Source organism: Ornithorhynchus anatinus, chromosome 12 (assembly GCF_004115215.2).
Source record: "Ornithorhynchus anatinus isolate Pmale09 chromosome 12, mOrnAna1.pri.v4, whole genome shotgun sequence".
NCBI lineage: Eukaryota > Metazoa > Chordata > Mammalia > Monotremata > Ornithorhynchidae > Ornithorhynchus > Ornithorhynchus anatinus.
Genome location: NC_041739.1, coordinates 55,486,263 through 55,502,489, shown reverse-complemented (window position 1 = coordinate 55,502,489; position 16,227 = coordinate 55,486,263). Strand labels below are relative to the sequence as shown.

At 47.2% G+C, this 16,227-nt stretch overlaps 1 protein-coding gene across 6 annotated transcripts in view; it reads left to right on the top strand.

The window, feature by feature from the left end:
- The window catches only part of ARHGAP24 (Rho GTPase activating protein 24), a 299,225-nt gene that overhangs the window by 79,386 nt on the left and 203,612 nt on the right, over positions 1 to 16,227 (top strand). For 4 of the 6 annotated variants that reach the window (XM_029077189.2, XM_029077192.2, XM_029077191.2 and 1 more), the window contains one exon: positions 8,236 to 8,444. In XM_029077189.2, the coding sequence (XP_028933022.1) occupies positions 8,256 to 8,444 (189 nt within the window). In that variant the 5' untranslated portion in view covers positions 8,236 to 8,255. Of the gene's footprint in view, positions 1 to 6,173; positions 6,246 to 8,235; positions 8,445 to 16,227 lie in introns of all 6 variants that reach the window. The other 2 variants (XM_029077188.2, XM_029077187.2) reach the window with 1 other exon arrangement.

Sequence of the window (16,227 nt, the reverse complement as noted above, 5' to 3'; positions counted from 1 at the left end):
GCGTGACTCAGTGACTCCAGGCTTAGGAGTCAGATGTCATGGGTTCTAATCCTGGCTCTGCCACATGGCAGCTGTGTGACTTTGAGCAAATCACATAACTTCTCGGTGCCTCAGTTACCACATCTGTAAAATGGGGATTAAAACTGTGAGCCTCATGTAGGGCAACCTGATTACCCTGTATCTACCCCAGCACTTAGAACAGTGGTTGGCACACAGTAAGCGCTTAACAAATACCAACATTATTATTAATTATGATGGTAGGTGTTCCAAACTTACTGTGTGCCAAACACTGGACTAAGCACTGAGGTAGATCATCAGAGTAAAGTCATTGATTGGCTTCTAATGGCTCAGGTGCCAATCCAACAAATTTCTTCCTCTTCCCCATAGCTCTGGATTTTGGCCAAATGGAAGAGTGAGGAGAGCAGCAGCATGGCCTAGTGGAAAGAGCATGGACCTTGGAGTCAGACCTGGGTTCTAATCCTAACTCTCCCAAATGTTTTCTGTGTGACCTTGAGTGAATCACTTCACTTCTCTGGTCCTCAGTTTTCCTGTTCTTCCTACTTAGACTGTGAGCCCCATGAGGGAAGTGACTCTGTCCAACCTCATTAATTTGTATGTACCCCAGCACTTAGAACAGTATTTAACACATAGTAAGCACTTAACAAATACCATTTAAAAAAAAGGGAAGAGCCATTCTTTTATCTTCTCAGTATCCCTAAGCCTACCTTTAGCTCTCACCAGCCTTTCACCCTTATCTCCCCACAGTCATGAGGTCCTTCAGTAGGTGGTCTTTTCAATCAGTCTGTGGTATTTACTATTATATTACTTTACTATTATAAGACTATGTGAAAATGCTGAGGTGCATAAACATAAGTGCTAAGGATAGCTGTTGGTTGTTCCCCCCTTTGCCTCCATCCCCCATCCCCCCCTCCCTCTGTCCTCCCCCTCGGTACCCCGCCTTCATCATTCCCTTCCCTCTGTCCCTTTCTCCCCACCTTCCCCCCTCCCCCTCCGTCCCTCAGGCCAAGCAAGAGGCTGCCAAAATTGGCTGTCAGGCAGGAGAGGAGCGGGCATGTGAAGCAGATGTTAACGAAGTTGGCAGGGCTCAGAATTCGACGCTTCATGCTGGAATGCCCCTTTGGCCCAGCCCGTGTGAGCCTGGCAGGGGATATCCTCATGCACCCCCTGCCCATGCCTCAGATGGGATGGTGACTACAGGGACAGGGGCACGGCTCCAGATTTCTGATCCAAGGCAGCAGAGTAGGGAGAATTCTAAAAACTGCTTTGCCACCACCTTCCAGGTCCTGAAATGAGGCCTATTAGAAAGAGCAAGAGCCTGGGAGTCAGAGGACCTAGGTTCTAATCCAGGCTTCATCCCTTGTCTGCCGTGGGTCCTTGGCTGAATCACTTCTCTGGGCCTCAGTTTTCTAGTCTGTAAAACGGGGATTCAGTGCCTGTTCTCCTTCCTTGGGGATTGTGAGCCCCAAGGAGGAAAGGAACTCTATCCAGTTTCCACCCTGATTATCTTGTATCTAGCCTAGTGCTTGGCACATAGTAAGCAATTAATAAATACCACATTTTATTATCATTTCCTCCTCTTCTTCCTCTACCTTTCCTTCTTTTCTCCCTCCTTCACTTCCCTCCATCTTCACTGTCATCAGCAGCTTTTACTTATGGTCTGTTTGGTCAATCACTGATAAGTGCTTACAGTGTGCACAGCACTGAAGTAAGTGTTTGTGAGAGTACAGTTGAGTAAGTAGACAGAATCCCTGCTCTCCAGGAGGGTTCAGTCTAGCCAGGGAGACAGATTTTAAAACTCATTATAGGTAAAGGTAGCAACCCAAGTATAAGAAAGGAATGTAAGTACTATAGTACAGTTCACTGCACACAGTAAGTGCTCAATAAATAGGACTGATTGATTGCTCTGAAGTGCGGTGAGTACCTCAGCATATCTGTGTACAACCTGATTAGCTTTTATTTATCCCAGCATTTATTACAGTGCCTGGCACGTAGTAAGTGCTAGTAAGTGCTTAATAAGTACCATAGGAAATTAAAAAAACAGATTAAAGTGCATAGATGACTCAGGAGGGACAGCAAGATGGGGAAAAGGAAGCTGAATTGGTGAAGGCCTCTTGGAGGACATGTGATCTTAATGCCTTGAAGGTGGAGAGAGTTTCAGGCTCAGGAGAGTGGGAAAAGAGGTCGGCGGTGAGATAGATGAGATCAGACCACAGTGAATAAGCTGGTGCTAGAGGAAAAGAGTGTGAAGGCTGGGCTATAGAAGGAGATCAGTGAGGTGACATAGGATTGGGCAAGCTGATTGAGTGGTTTAAAGCCGATGGTAAAGTTTCTGTTAGGTGGAGAGGTTCATAAGAAACCTTTGGATGTTCTTGAGGAATGGGGAGACAAGGACTGAAAGTTTTTGTTGATAAATGATCATTGCAGCAGACTGAGGTATGGACTGGAGAGGGGAGAGACAGGAAGTCAGGAGGTCAGTGAGGGGGCAGATGCAGGTAGGCAAGGCGGGATAGGAGAAGTGTTTGGTCCAGCAGGGTAGCAGTTTGGATGGAGAGGAAAGGGTGGGTTTTAACAGTGTTGTGAAGGTTGAACTGACAGGGTTTGGTGACAGATTGAATATGTGTCTATACTCTCCTAAGCAGTTCATACAGTGCTCTGCACACAGTAAGTGCTCAATAACTGCAATTGATTGATTGAATGTGCTCCTGAGGAACGGGAGTTCAGAAAGTCTACACTTTCTCAGTTCAACTCTGCTGAACTTTTCACTTTTGCTAACTAAAAGTGACAGTAATGTGACTGAGGAGAAACATGTTGGCCTGGTGGAAAGAGTACAGGCCTGGAAGTCAGGGGAACCTGGGTTCTTATCCCAGCTCTGCCACTTACCTGTGTGACTTCAGACAAGTCACTCCACTTCTCTGTGCCTCAGTTACCTTGTCCATAAAATGGAGATAAAATACCAGTCCTCTCTCCTTAGATTGTGAACCCCACTTTGAACAAGGACTGTGTCCCACCTGATTATCACACATCTACCCCAATTCGTAACACAGTGCTTAGTATAGAAAGCGCCAATTATCCCGCATTATTATTAAAACCATTCCCCTTCTGTGGTGGGTTTTCAAGAATGTTGTGTGTCATTTTTTATTATTTCCTGGGATTCTTGTAAAACAAGGAGTTTCCAAGGCCAGAAGAAAGCGCAGTGGTGCTGGGAAATTTCCCCTGGGGTGACCTTCGATATTTTGGAAGCCAAGAGAGCTGACGGGAAATGTCTTCCGTTCTCAGAAACTGGGGGTCTGGGAGGAAAAAAATGTTTGGCTCCCTGCCCCTCGTTCATTTAATCAGTTTTGGGGTGATAGCGGCCATGTTGAGATGTCTTCAGGAAGCAGTAACGGTCAGTAGACATTTCATTTGGCCAACTAATCAAAATCCCCATGGTCTACCTTAGCCAACCAATGATAAAGGCAGATGCAACAAAATGAAGCCTTATTTTCCCCAAACAGAGAGAAAATGTAGACAAGACCATATTTATAGACATGGACTTGTTTAAACGCCATACTAGAGGTCATATGTGTGTGTCGGGGGGGTGGGTGGACTATGAGACTGACCTGAAGGCAAAAGTTAATTAACTCTCTGGGCCTTTTGGGAGGGTCTTGGAATCTTGATTTACTGTAATTATGTTGATTTAATAAAAGCTGAAGTTGACAGGTCAACTTTGAAACCTCAGACAGCATTTGACTGCAACAGCCTGCCCACAATTAAAATACTTTTCCGCTTGACTGTGAGCTAAATCACTGACCGAGGCTTGGAGTTAGTAAATGGTTCTTTTTTTAGGGCTCAGGCATTGGCTGGCCAACAGCAACGGCCTGGCTGTTATTCCCATCTCCGGCCGGCGGGAGGGTCAAGTACAAACAAAGTCAGTTAGTTTCATGTTCCCGGAGGCTGGTTTCAGGTTCATTTCGCTCAGGCAATTTATCATGAAAGAATTCATTTGAGCTCCCTCGAGACAGACGTTGTGGCCCAAGAAAGTGATTCAAAAGACTTGAGTCGATCACTCGATCGATCGATTAGATTTATTGAGAGTTTACCGTCAACAGAGTTCTGGAGTAAGAGCCTGGGGGAGAGTATAGTGTAACAGAGTTGAGATACACTCCCTGCTTTCAATAAGGTAACAGTCTAGAGGGGAGTTCCAGTCTAGAGGCGGCTTCATGGCTTAGTGGATAGACCCAGGGCCTGGGAGTCAAAAGGACCTGAGTTCTATTCCTGGCTCCACCATTTGTCTGCTGTGTGACCTTAGGCAAGTCATTTCACTTCTCTGTACCTCAGTTACCTCATCTGTAAAATGGGGATTAGGATCGTGAGTCCCATGTGAGACAGGGACGGTGACCAACCTGATTAGTGTGCACCAACCTCAGCTCTTGGAATAGTGCTTGACACACAGTAAGTGCTTAACAAATACTATAATTATGATTTTTATTATTATTAGAGGAGGCTTCCAGTTTGGAGGGTCTGCAGTTAGGGCCCCGCCCCTCAGGTCAGCCAGTTGACTGAATCCTACTTACCAGTGTTTAATACAGTGTTCTGCACACAGTAAGTGCTTAATAAGTACTATTACATGCTCCGGCCAGCACCATCTCCACCTGCACACTCTAAAACTCTCAGAGTGGTTCAGACTCTGGAGGTGTTACAGTCGGCAAGAGGTCCAGGTGAACTTCCTAGTGGAAAGTGGAAGTTCACCAAATTCTAGATAAGGACAACCCCTCCCTAGGTCTCCCTAGGATTCCAAGTAAAGATATAATGGAATTCCTAGATATGAGTAGATTATGATCAAGGTGGCTATTGAGTTTGGGTCTGTGAATGGCGAAAGAAGAAATATAGGGAAATTGTATAATAGTTTCTAAGTGTTTACTTTGTGCCAAACACTGTACTAACCTTGGGGTAAATATAAATTAATTACATCAGACACAGTCCCTGTCCCACATGGGGCTCCCAGGCTAAGTGGGAGGGAGAACAGGCATGTAATCCCATTTTACGAATGAGGAAAACTGTACCACAGAGGTGAAGTGACTTGGTCAAGTGGCAGAAGTGGGATTAAAACCCAAGTCCTGGGGAAGCATGGCCTAGTGGAAAGAACAGGGGCCTGGGAGTCAGAGGACCTGGGTTAGAAACGCGGCTCCACCAGAAATCTGTTATGTGACCTTAGGCAAGTGAATGCACTTCTCTGTGCTTGAGTTCCCTCATATGTAAAATGGGGATGAACACTATGAGCTCCATATGGGATATGGACTGTGTTCAACCACATTAACTTGTGTCTACTCCACTGCTTAGGGCAGTGCCTGGCCCATAGTTCAGCAAATAGCATCAAAAATAAAAAGTCCTCTAACTACCAGGTTCTTTCCACTAGGCCACACTGCCTGTAAGCTGCCTGAAGACTTGTAAGCTCATTATGAGCAGGAAATGCATCCTCCAATTCTGTTGTATTTTACTCTCCAAGTGCTTAGCACAGTGCTCTGCTTATGGCACCACTGATCGATTAAGCCAAACCTAAGGCTCTCCATAAAGGACTGAGCTGGGAAGCATTCTGATGGGGGGCCCAGTTCCTAGCACCTATCACAGTGGCATCCAGGCCTGGGGGCAGCGGTGGGGAGGCTCCCCATCCCAACTCCAGGTGGCCAGGCCAACTAACGGACCAGGGTGGCCAGTGGTGCGGCCTGATCTGATGCCGGATCGTATGGTTTTCAGCCAGCAGGGATACGTCTGAACGTCTAACCAGCGTGACTTATTGGATAGAGTGCAGGCCTGGGAGTCAGGAGGACCTGGGTTCTAGTTCTGACTCTGCCACTTGTCTGCTATGTGACCTTGGGCAAGTCACTTCATTTCTGTTACCTCGTCTGTAAAGTGGGAATTAAGAGCCCCATGTGGGACAGGAACCGTGTCCAACCTGATTCACTTGTTCTACCCCAGTGCTTAGAACAGTACTTGGCACTTAAGGAGACCACGGCAGGGTGGTCTAGTTGAAAGGTGAGCAAATCCGAGGTTCTCATTCCTGCTAGACCTCGTCCTACAGTGTGACCTGGCACAAGTTACTTAGTCTCTCTGGGCCTCGGTTTCCTCATCTGTAAATTGGGGGGTAATAATTCCTGCCTCTCCCTACCTCACAGGGATTATGCGAGGATCACACGAGAGCACTGATGTGAGAGCACTCTGGAAAATCAAAGCGCGGTATCTGCAAGGTATTATTATTTAATGGCAAAGAAAAGGTTCCTATTACGTCTGCTCTAAGTTCCTTTAGCTTCCCCTCTGATTACTTCATTCACCCAGAGATAACATTGCATTTGAGATCCTGTCCTATCTTGTCCTGTATAAGCCTTGTTCTGAACAGGGAAAGGATCTATCAACTCTTTTGTTGTACTGTACTCTCCCAAGAACTTAGTACAGTACTCTGCATTGAGAAGCAGTGTGGTCTAGTGGATTAAGCTTGGGCCTGGGAGTCAGAAGGACCTCGGTTCTGATCCTGGCTCTGCCGCTTGTCTGCTGTGTGACCTCGGGCAAGTCACTTCATTTCTCTGTGCCTCAGTTACCTCATCTGTAAAATGGGGGTTGATTGTGAGCCCCATGTAGGACAGGGACTGTATCCAAACTGAATAGCTCATATCTGCTCCAGTGCTTAGTATAGTGCCTGGCACATAGAAGTGCTTAACAAATACCGTTAAAAAAAATGCTGAATAAATATGATTGATTAAGCCCCTCTAGACTTTAAGCTCGTTGTGGGATGGGAATGTGTTTGTTTTCTGTTGTATTGTACTGTCCCAAGTGCTTAGTACTTGCTTTTCTCACAGTAAGTGCTCAGTAAATGTGATTGAATGAATGAATGAATACTCCCTCCCCTCAGCCACATGAGGAGCTGCCTCACTCCTGCATTTGGATGGAGGAAGGCGGAGACTCTCTGCCCTGAGCCTTCACAGCTGCAGTGATTTCTGTTCCTCAGGGCGGCCCTCAAGGGGGCAGTTGAGGAGGGGAAAAAGACATCTTGAGGACATTTCTCACATTTAGAACAAATGTCTTCCAAGGATAGCTCCAGTAATCTCTTTAAACTGAACCAGGTGGGGTGAACCAGCATTTCATCCCTCTCCTCCCCTACCCTGTCCCCTACAGCCTGCTGACATCCAGATCTTTCCTCTAAGGACCTCTCTCTCTGTTGGTCCGTGGTCTTCCAAATCCCCTCTCTGTGCCAGCCCTCCACCAGTTAGCCATTGTTTCCAAGGACCCCTCTAGACTGTAAGCTCCTCGTGGGCAGGGAATCTGTTTGTTTTATTGTACTCTCCCAAGCATTTAATACTGTGCTCTGCATGAGGTAAGTACTCAGTAAATACAGTTGAATGAATGAATGAATGAATGAATGATGCCCGTGTAAGGTCCAGGCTTAGCCCCACCCGGCCTACTGGACAGTTCATTCCAATGTCTGTGGGCCTGTTTCCTCCTGTGAAATGCGGACAAGGTTTTATTTTTTTATGGTATTTGTTAAGCACTTAATGTGCACCAGGCACAGTACTAGGGCTGGGGGGTGGGTAGATGCAAGCTGATCAGGTTGAACACTGTCTGTGTCCCCTGTGGGGCTCACATTGTTAATCCTCATTTTACAGATGAGGTAACTAAGGCCCAGAGAAGTGAAGTGACTTACCTAAGGTCACACAATAAACAAACAGGCAAGCCGACGTTAGATCCCAAGTCTTCTGATTTCCAGTCCCATGCTTTAACCACTAGTCCTTGTGCTTTGCTAGTTACCCTCTCTCACTTTTTTTCTCCCTCTCTCCTCCTTTTCTGTTTCTCTCTCATTTTCTCTTTCTCTTTCTCTTTTCTCTCTCTGTATCTCTCTCTCCCTCCCTCCCTCCCTCCCTCCTTCTTAGACTGTGAGCCCCACATGGGCCAGGGACTGTATCTGGTTAGCTAATCTCCTATACACCCCAGTGCTTAGCACAGCACTTAGTGCCTATTAACAGCATAATTACAGGAAGCCAGGGACCAGGTGGTCCTAGCATGGTCTCTGCTCCTGGGGTGGCTTGTCTGAAACCTTCACTTCAGGTTCGTCTCGTCCTCCTGCAGGGCCCGGAACAATCCAGATATGCCAGGCGGGTCCCTTGGTGGGGTGGGTTGGATAGGACGTTGTCACCCAAGGCCGAGGACCCTCATTGCTCAGTATCCACCTTTGGATTGTCTCTCCAGGGAAGTCCGTGAGCCCGACGATGGAGGAGACCGGCGGTGGCGGTGGGTCGTCCGAGAGCCCCCGGCCCGGCCTGGGCAGGTTCGGTGCCGCCAAGTGCGGGTGGCTCCGGAAGCAAGGCGGCTTTGTCAAGACGTGGCATACGCGCTGGTTTGTGCTCAAGGGTGACCAGCTGTACTACTTCAAAGATGAAGACGAGACCAAGCCCTTGGTGAGTCGGTGGTGAAGTCTGGAGGAGCTCAGGGAGAAGTGGGAGGGTCGGGGGAAGGCCTCAGTTGAAGCCGAGGGCATCGGGGCTGACCCTCTTCACCGGGCCAGGTGATGGTTCTCTCCATGCTGGGTATGGACTCACTGGGAAAGAGAGCCAGTGGGAAGCAGAGGAAAATGGCCCCGTTTGAATTTCAGTTTCTCCTGGTCTGCTGCATCGGGCCGGACTCCCCCTGAAGCAAGAATTAGAAAGGGTGTCCGCTAATAATAATAATGACGGTACTTGTTAAGTGCTTAACATGTGCCAGGCACTATACTAAACACTGGGCTGGATACGAGCAAATCACGTTGGCCAAAGTCCCTGTACCACACAGGGCTCAGTCTTAGCCCCTATTTTATAGATAGGTAACTGAGGCCCAGAGATGTAAAGTGACTTGCCCAAGGTAACACAGAAGACAGGTGGTGGAGTGGGAATCAGAACCCAGTCCTTTTGACTCCCAGGCCCATGCGCTTTCCACTACACCATGCTGCTTCCACTGAAAGGGATCCGTAGCTACCCGCAGAATGTTGGCAGCGTGTCCTGCCCTTAGAGAGTGGCTGGTTAAAGCAGTGCCATCGCACCCGGAAATATCAGTGCTCACTTTGAGCACTCCTCTCCCCAAAAACTCGCCCTGCGCAGTAGTCCTGATTGCATTTATAGATCAGTCCTTTTTCAGTATCAACATCCCTCTGGAGTTGGGATCCTGGGCTCTCATTTATGATTCCTTAAAACTCGAAACTTCTCCTCTGTTACAGCTCCCTTCCTCAGATATGGCACTTGGAGATAGATTTCCCGAGTGGAATGAGGAGATAACTCCGTCTTCCTCGGGGGTTTGGAGCCGACTCCCAACTCTGGGAATGTCGCTTCTCCTTCCAAGTGAAAGGAGAGTTAGGACAGAGGCGCTGTGTTTGTAGGGAAAATCTTTATCACGGGCGACAGGGCCTGCAAACCTCCATACAGAGATCTCTTTTTCCCTGCACATGTGATGAGCTCCCTCTGAGTTAAGTTCCTGATTGGAGATTCGTTCATTCAGTCTTATTTATTGAGCGCTTACTGTGTGCCGAGCACTGTACGAAGCACTTGGAAAGCATAGTTTGGCAACAAATGACAATCCCTACCCAACAACGGGCTCACAGTTGTGTCCTAGGGTCGGGCTAGATCAATCAGTTTGATCAGTGGTATTTATTGAGCACCTACCAAGCTGTACTAAGTACCTGGGAGAATGCAAAAGAGTAAGTAGACTCGATCCCTGCCCTCAAGGAGCCTACAGTGTATCGGTGAAGACAGATGTTAAAATAAATGACAAGTTGGTGAAGCAACCGAGTATGAAGATATATCTCCCCACTAGGTTGTAAGCTCCTTGAGAGCAGGGATCGTTTCTACCGAGCCTGTTGCATTGTATATTCTCAAGCACTTAGTACAGCGTTCTGCCCACAGTAAGTACTCAGCAAATGCTATCGATTGATGGATTGAACCCTAGGTGCTAGAGAAACATAATAATGATGATGGCATTTGATAAGTGCTTACTATGTGCCAGACATTGTTCTAAGTGCTGGGGTAGATACAAGATAATTGAGTTGGGGACAGTCCCTGTCCAAAATATGGGCTCACAGTCATTCATTCATTCATTCAATAGTATTTATTGAGCACTTACTATGTGCAGAGCACTGTACTGAGTGCTTGGAATGTACAAATCGGTAACAGATGGACAGTCCCTGCCCTTTGACGGGCCTACAGTCTAATCGGGGGAGACGGACAGACAAGAACAATGAGGGAACTGAGGCCCAGAGAAGAGAAGTGGGTTGCCCAAGGTTGGAGCCGGGATCAAAACCCAGTTCCTTCTGACTCCCACGAGTGCCATGGTCATGGTCGGTCCACTTCTGGAAAATGAAAAGTTTTGTTCAGTCAATCGGTGGTGTTTAGTGAGTGTAGAGTCCTGAGTGCTTGGGAGAGTACAGTGCTTGGATTTCTGACCACACTCTAGCTTGTGGCTGAATGAGGTCACGGGGTTAAAATAGGGCAGTGGGCCAGCTAAGCTGCTCAGTTTAGTGGGAGGAGCCAGGGCTGGGAGTCAGGAGCCTTGGGTTCTAATCCCAGCTCTGCCGCTTGCCAGGGAGAGCCCTGGAAGAGCAGCTTGAAGTGCAGCAGATGTTGCTGTTTTTCTGAGCAGGCTTGGTCTGGGCAGAGCCTGGGGTTCCTCTGGCCCAAGTGGTTCTTCAGTCTGATAAGGGGAGATAACCGGAGATAACCATTGCATTGCTTGCCATGTGTCCCTTCACACCTGCCCCTTATCAGCAAGGAAAATCATTCTAGCCCTCCAGGATTTTTATCCCGATAAGGTTTTGTCCATAAGTCTACATCAAGTAGAGTTCTGGAGAAAACTCTACCCTGCCAAACCCCTCTTCTCTCCTTTTTTTCCCTGTCCTTTTCAAGATTAAGAGCAGAAGGTCCCCTTTAGAGGACTCTTGGAAAATCAGATGTCTTTTAATTTAGTTATGATTTTTTTAATGGTATTCATTAAGCACTTCCTAAGTGCCAGGCGTTGTTCTAAGCGCTGGGGTAGATACAAGCTAATCTGGTTGGGCACAGTCCCTGTCCCACATGGGCTCAGTCTTTCATCCCTATTTTAAAAAAGAGGAAACAGCGGCACAGACGATTGAAGTGACTGGCCCATGGTCACACATCAGACAAGTGGTGGAGCTGGGATTAGACCCCATTTCCTTTTGATTCCTAGGCCCATGCTGTATCCATTAGGCCACACTGCTTCTCACGATATTTAATTATGTATATACTCGCTATGATATTTAATAACTGTTTACCGTTGCCTAAGAAGGTGCTAAGCGCAGGGGTAGATGCGAGATAATCAGATCAGACTCGTTTCCTGTGCCAAATGGGAAATCAAAGAGGGACAAGGATAAAAGGAGAAAGGAAGGCCAGAGGTGTGATCCCCACTTTACAGATGAGAAAACTGTAGCCCAGAGAGGTGTAGTGACTTGCCCAAGATTACACAGCAGCCGGTGGCAGATGAGAATCGGAATCCAACTTTTCTGACCTCCAGTCCCCTAATTAATATTGACAGTAATAATGTGCTATTTATTAAGCCCTTAGTATGTGCTAAACACTATACTAAGTGCTAGTCAGAGGTCGTGGGTTCGACTCTTGGCTCTGCCACTTGTCAGGTGTGTGACTGTGGGCAAGTCACTTCACTTCTCTGTGCCTCAGTGACCTCATCTGTAAAATGGGGATTAACTGTGAGCCTCACATGGGACAACCTGATTACCTTATATCTACCCCAGTGCTTAGAACAGTGCTCTGCACATAGTAAGCGCTTAACAAATACCAACATTATTATTATTGTTAGGATAGATACAAGGCAATCAGATAAGACACAGTTTCTCTCATGTGGGCACACAGCCTAAAAGGGAGGGAGAACAGGTTTTGGATCCCCACTTTACAGATTAGGAGACTGAGGTCCAGAGAAGTTACTGTCATTATTATTATTTTCATTTTTATTATTGTTACTATATCTACCCCAGGACCTAGTACGGTGCCTGGCACATAATAAGCACTTAAATGCCATTTTATAAAAACAAACAGACAAGAAACCACACTGCTTGTCATTCTGAAACGCCTCTTCTTGCATATTGGAATCATTCAGGGAGACTAGCCCCAGCAGTTGAGGAGTGGGAAGTGTTTCCCATCTTTGACGGATTGCCGAAATGAAAACAGTCATCGGCAGTGGACGGGCTGTGCCGCCCCACCGGGACTGGAGAAGTTACTTTGCCGGTATTGCCGGCTTTGGAGCAGCTGCTCACTTGCCTTTACTTGTGACCTTTCCTATCCAAACACTGAGCCACCGAGGAGAGGAGCCCCAAGCAACAATGGCCGTTCTTTGTGGGGTGGCTTTTTTCGAAATGTCACTTTTGTGAATTCAGGGCTGATCAAGGGCTGGTGATGAAAGGCAAGGACCAAGAAGCTCTGCAAAGCAGGCTTTTTTCCTCTCCCTCTTCCCTGAGGGGCTCACCTGCAGAAGAGCCTCAAAACCTCTCCTCCATCCTTTCCCTTTCTCTCCCTTCCACTCCCACCCTTTTTTTATGGTATTCTCTAAGTGCTTACTCTGCACAGTACTATTCATTCAATCAAATACATTGAGTACTTATTGTATGCAGAGCACTGTTCTAAACACTTGGAAGCCTTGGAAGAATACAATATAACAGTAAGTTAATGCAGTACCCAGAGCAAGTTTATAGTCTATACAAACAGGTGGGACGCAGTCCCTGTTCCTTGTGGGGCTCATAGTCTTAAGCCCCCTTTTACAGATGAGGGAATTGAGGTGCAGAGAATTGAAACGACTTACCTCGGGACCAGTGGTGGAGCCGGATTTAGAACCCAGGTCCCTCTGACTCCCAGGTTCGTCCTCTATCCGCCATGCTGCTTCCCCTTCTCATAGTCCATTTCTTTCCCTTCCCTACCTGATAGCAGGCCAGTATTTCTTTGAAGTTTAAACTGTTTTTTTTTTGTAGGTAAATCAGTGCACACACACACTTCCCTTATCTGCTAAAAATGAAAGAGGGTTTTGGGTTAATCATGAGGCTAGCACAGATGCAGGCCCATTATAGAAGGGAGTTAAAGTTGTTTTTAGCAGTAGCTGAGCAGTGACTGTGACCCAAAAATTTGTCTGGGGAGTCTGCACTGTGTGTCTGGCAGCTAAATCAAAGTCTGGATGGTTTAAAAAAAAATCCCCAATCACTTTCATCACAACTTCTGCATTACATTTCTCCAGTGAGAGAGAGTGTGTGTAGAGAGAGTCCCTGCCATGTTCACCAATCAGTTGTATTTGTTGTGTAACTACTATGTGTTTAGTACTTTAATAAGCAATTGGGAGCATACAACAGAAGCAGAGCCTTAAAGGAGGTTGCTAGCGAAGCAATGTGGCCTAGTGGATGGAGCACGGGCCTAGCTAGAAGTCAGAAGGACCTGGGTTCTAATCCCCGCTCCACCACTTATCTGCTGTGTGACCTTGGGCAAGTCACTTAGCTTCCCGGGCCTCAGTTACCTCATCTGTAAAGATAGTGAGCCCTATGTGGGACGAGAACTGTGCCTGGCACATAGTAAGTGCTTAACAAAAACCAAAATTATTATTATTTTTATTATTATTAAAGGGAGAGAGAGCGCTATTCTTCCAGTACATCCTCCCAAAACATTGTAATGCACACATTACCTCACAGGTGACTGCATTATATGCAAGTCGGGAACAGGAGGACCACAGAAGGAAACAACATGGCCTAGTGTGAAAAGTAAGGGTCTGGAAGTCAAAGGACCTGGATTCTAATCCAGGCTCTGCCCCACATCTGCTGTGTGCCCTTAGGAAAGTCATTTCACTATGCCTCAGTCCCTTCTTCTGCAGAATTGGGAATTCAATACCTGTTCTCCCTCCTACTTAGACTGTGAGCCCCCTTTGGGAGCTGATTATCTTGTATCTGCCCCAGCGCTTAGAGCAGTGCTTGACACACAGTAAGTGCTTAACGAATATCAGTTCTTGTTATTAGCAGGAGCTGGATGTAGCATTGATAAGTGTGGTCAGGGGTGGGTAAAATGCTGCTTAAAAAGATTCCTTGGGGCCCATCCATCTCTGCATCAAGAAGAAACTCTGGGCTTCAGTCTGCCCTCCTCCTCCTCTCCCGCTAAGATCTAGCCTACACTCTTCTTCCTCCACCACCAACCTATTTGCTGGGCCTCATTCTAGTCTCTCTTTCCCCAACCTATTTCCCAAATGCTCCCTCTGGCCCGGAACTTCTCCTTCATGCCAGAGAGACCACCACCTACAGAGCTCTACTAAAATCATATCTCCTCCAGGAAGCCTTCCCCAATTAACCTCTCACCTCCCCACCCAATTCACCCTCCCTACTGCATCTACTGTGCGCTTGGCTCTGTACCCCTCGAGCACTTTGATAGTCATCCAACCCCCAGCCCCAGAGCACGTATGTACATATCCTATTACTCTACCATTTTCTCTGTCTATAATTTATTTTAATGTCTCTCTTCCCCATTAGATTTTAAATTCCTTGAGGGCAGGGATCATGTCTGCCAACTTCCTTGTACTCCCCAAGTCCAGTGCTCTGCACTTAAGTGCTCCATGAACGCCATCAGTCAATGAATGATTTTTATCAAACGCTTATTGTGTGCAGAGCACTGTACTAAGTGCTTGGGAGAGAACAGCATAAGAGAGTGGGTTGACTCGTTCCCTGCCCACAGTGAGCTGGAAGTCTAGATGGGGACTGATCGATCACCAAAGCCTCGTTGAAGGCACATCTTTTTGAAGAGCCCTACCCCGACTAAGCCCTCATTTTCTCTTCTCCCACCCCCTCCTGCATTGCTTTTGCACTTGGATTTGCTTTCTTTATTCAACCCTCCGTCACCTCACAGCACTCACGAACATATCCACAATTTATTTACTTGTATTAATCTCCGTCTCCCACTCTAGACTGTAAGCTCATCATAGTCAGGGAACATGTCTACCAATTCTCTTCTATTGTACTCTCTCAAGCACATAGTACAGTGCTCTGCACACAGTAAACACTCATTAAATACTTTCGATTGATGGCAAAATGGTTGCTCCCATCCGCTTTGGCCAGGCAGAGAATATTTCCTCAGGTCAAGAGGGGACCCTCAGGGTGAGTAGCCAAGCAGAGAACATTTTCTCAGGTCACTGGGGAGCCCTCGATGCCAGACAGAGAATTTTTCCTCAGGTCAGAAGAGACCCTTGGGATCTATAGCCAGGCAGAGAATGTTTCCTCAGGTCTCTGGGTGCCCCTCGATGTCTGAAGCCAGGCAGGGAACATTTTCTCAGTTCAGGGGGTGCCCTTGAGGTCTGTAGTCAAGCAAAGAATATTTTCTCAGGTCACTGGAAGACTGTCGACGTCTATAGCCAGGCAGAGAATGTTTCCTCAGGTCAGGGGAGACCCTCAGGGTCAGTAGCCAAGCAGAGAACATTTTCTCAGGTCACTGGGAGACCCTCGATGCCCTTAGCCAGACAGATCATTTTTCTTCAGGTCAGGGCATGGCTACAGGTCACTGTTTCCTCAGGTCACTAGGAGAACTTCAGGATATGTAGCCAAGCAGAGAACGTTTTTTCAGGTCAGTGGGGGACCCTTGGGGTCTGTAGCCAGGCAGATAACATTTTCTCAGTTCGGAGGGTGTCCTTGGGGTCTGTAGCCAAGCAATGAACATTTTCTCAGGTCACTGGGGGACTTTCAGCAACTGTAGCGAGGCAGAGAAAGTTTCCTCAGGTCAGGGGGATCCTCGGGGTCTGTAGCCAGGTAGGCAACCTACCGGAGCCAGCATCGGGACAGTTGCCGTAGATTCTGAAGTATCTATTCTATCCCCACAGTGGGTGAGCAAACCTTACAGGGTAGCATAACCTGGAAGTCAGAAGGAACTGGGTTCTAATCCTGGCTCTGCCACTTGCCTGCTGTGTAACCTAGAGCAAGTTACTTCACTTCTCCGGGCCGTTCCCTCATCTATAAAATGGAAAATGAGACTGTGAACCCCACGTGGGACAGGGATTGTGTCCAACCTGATTCACTTGTATCTACCCAGGCACTTAAAACAGTCCTTGGAACAAAGTAAGTGCTCAACAACAAGTATCCACTCCACTGCTTAGTACAGTGCCTGGCACATAGTAAGTGCTTAAATGCCACAATTATTATTAATGTTGTTATCGTTACCCTTGTTATTAGCAAATGCC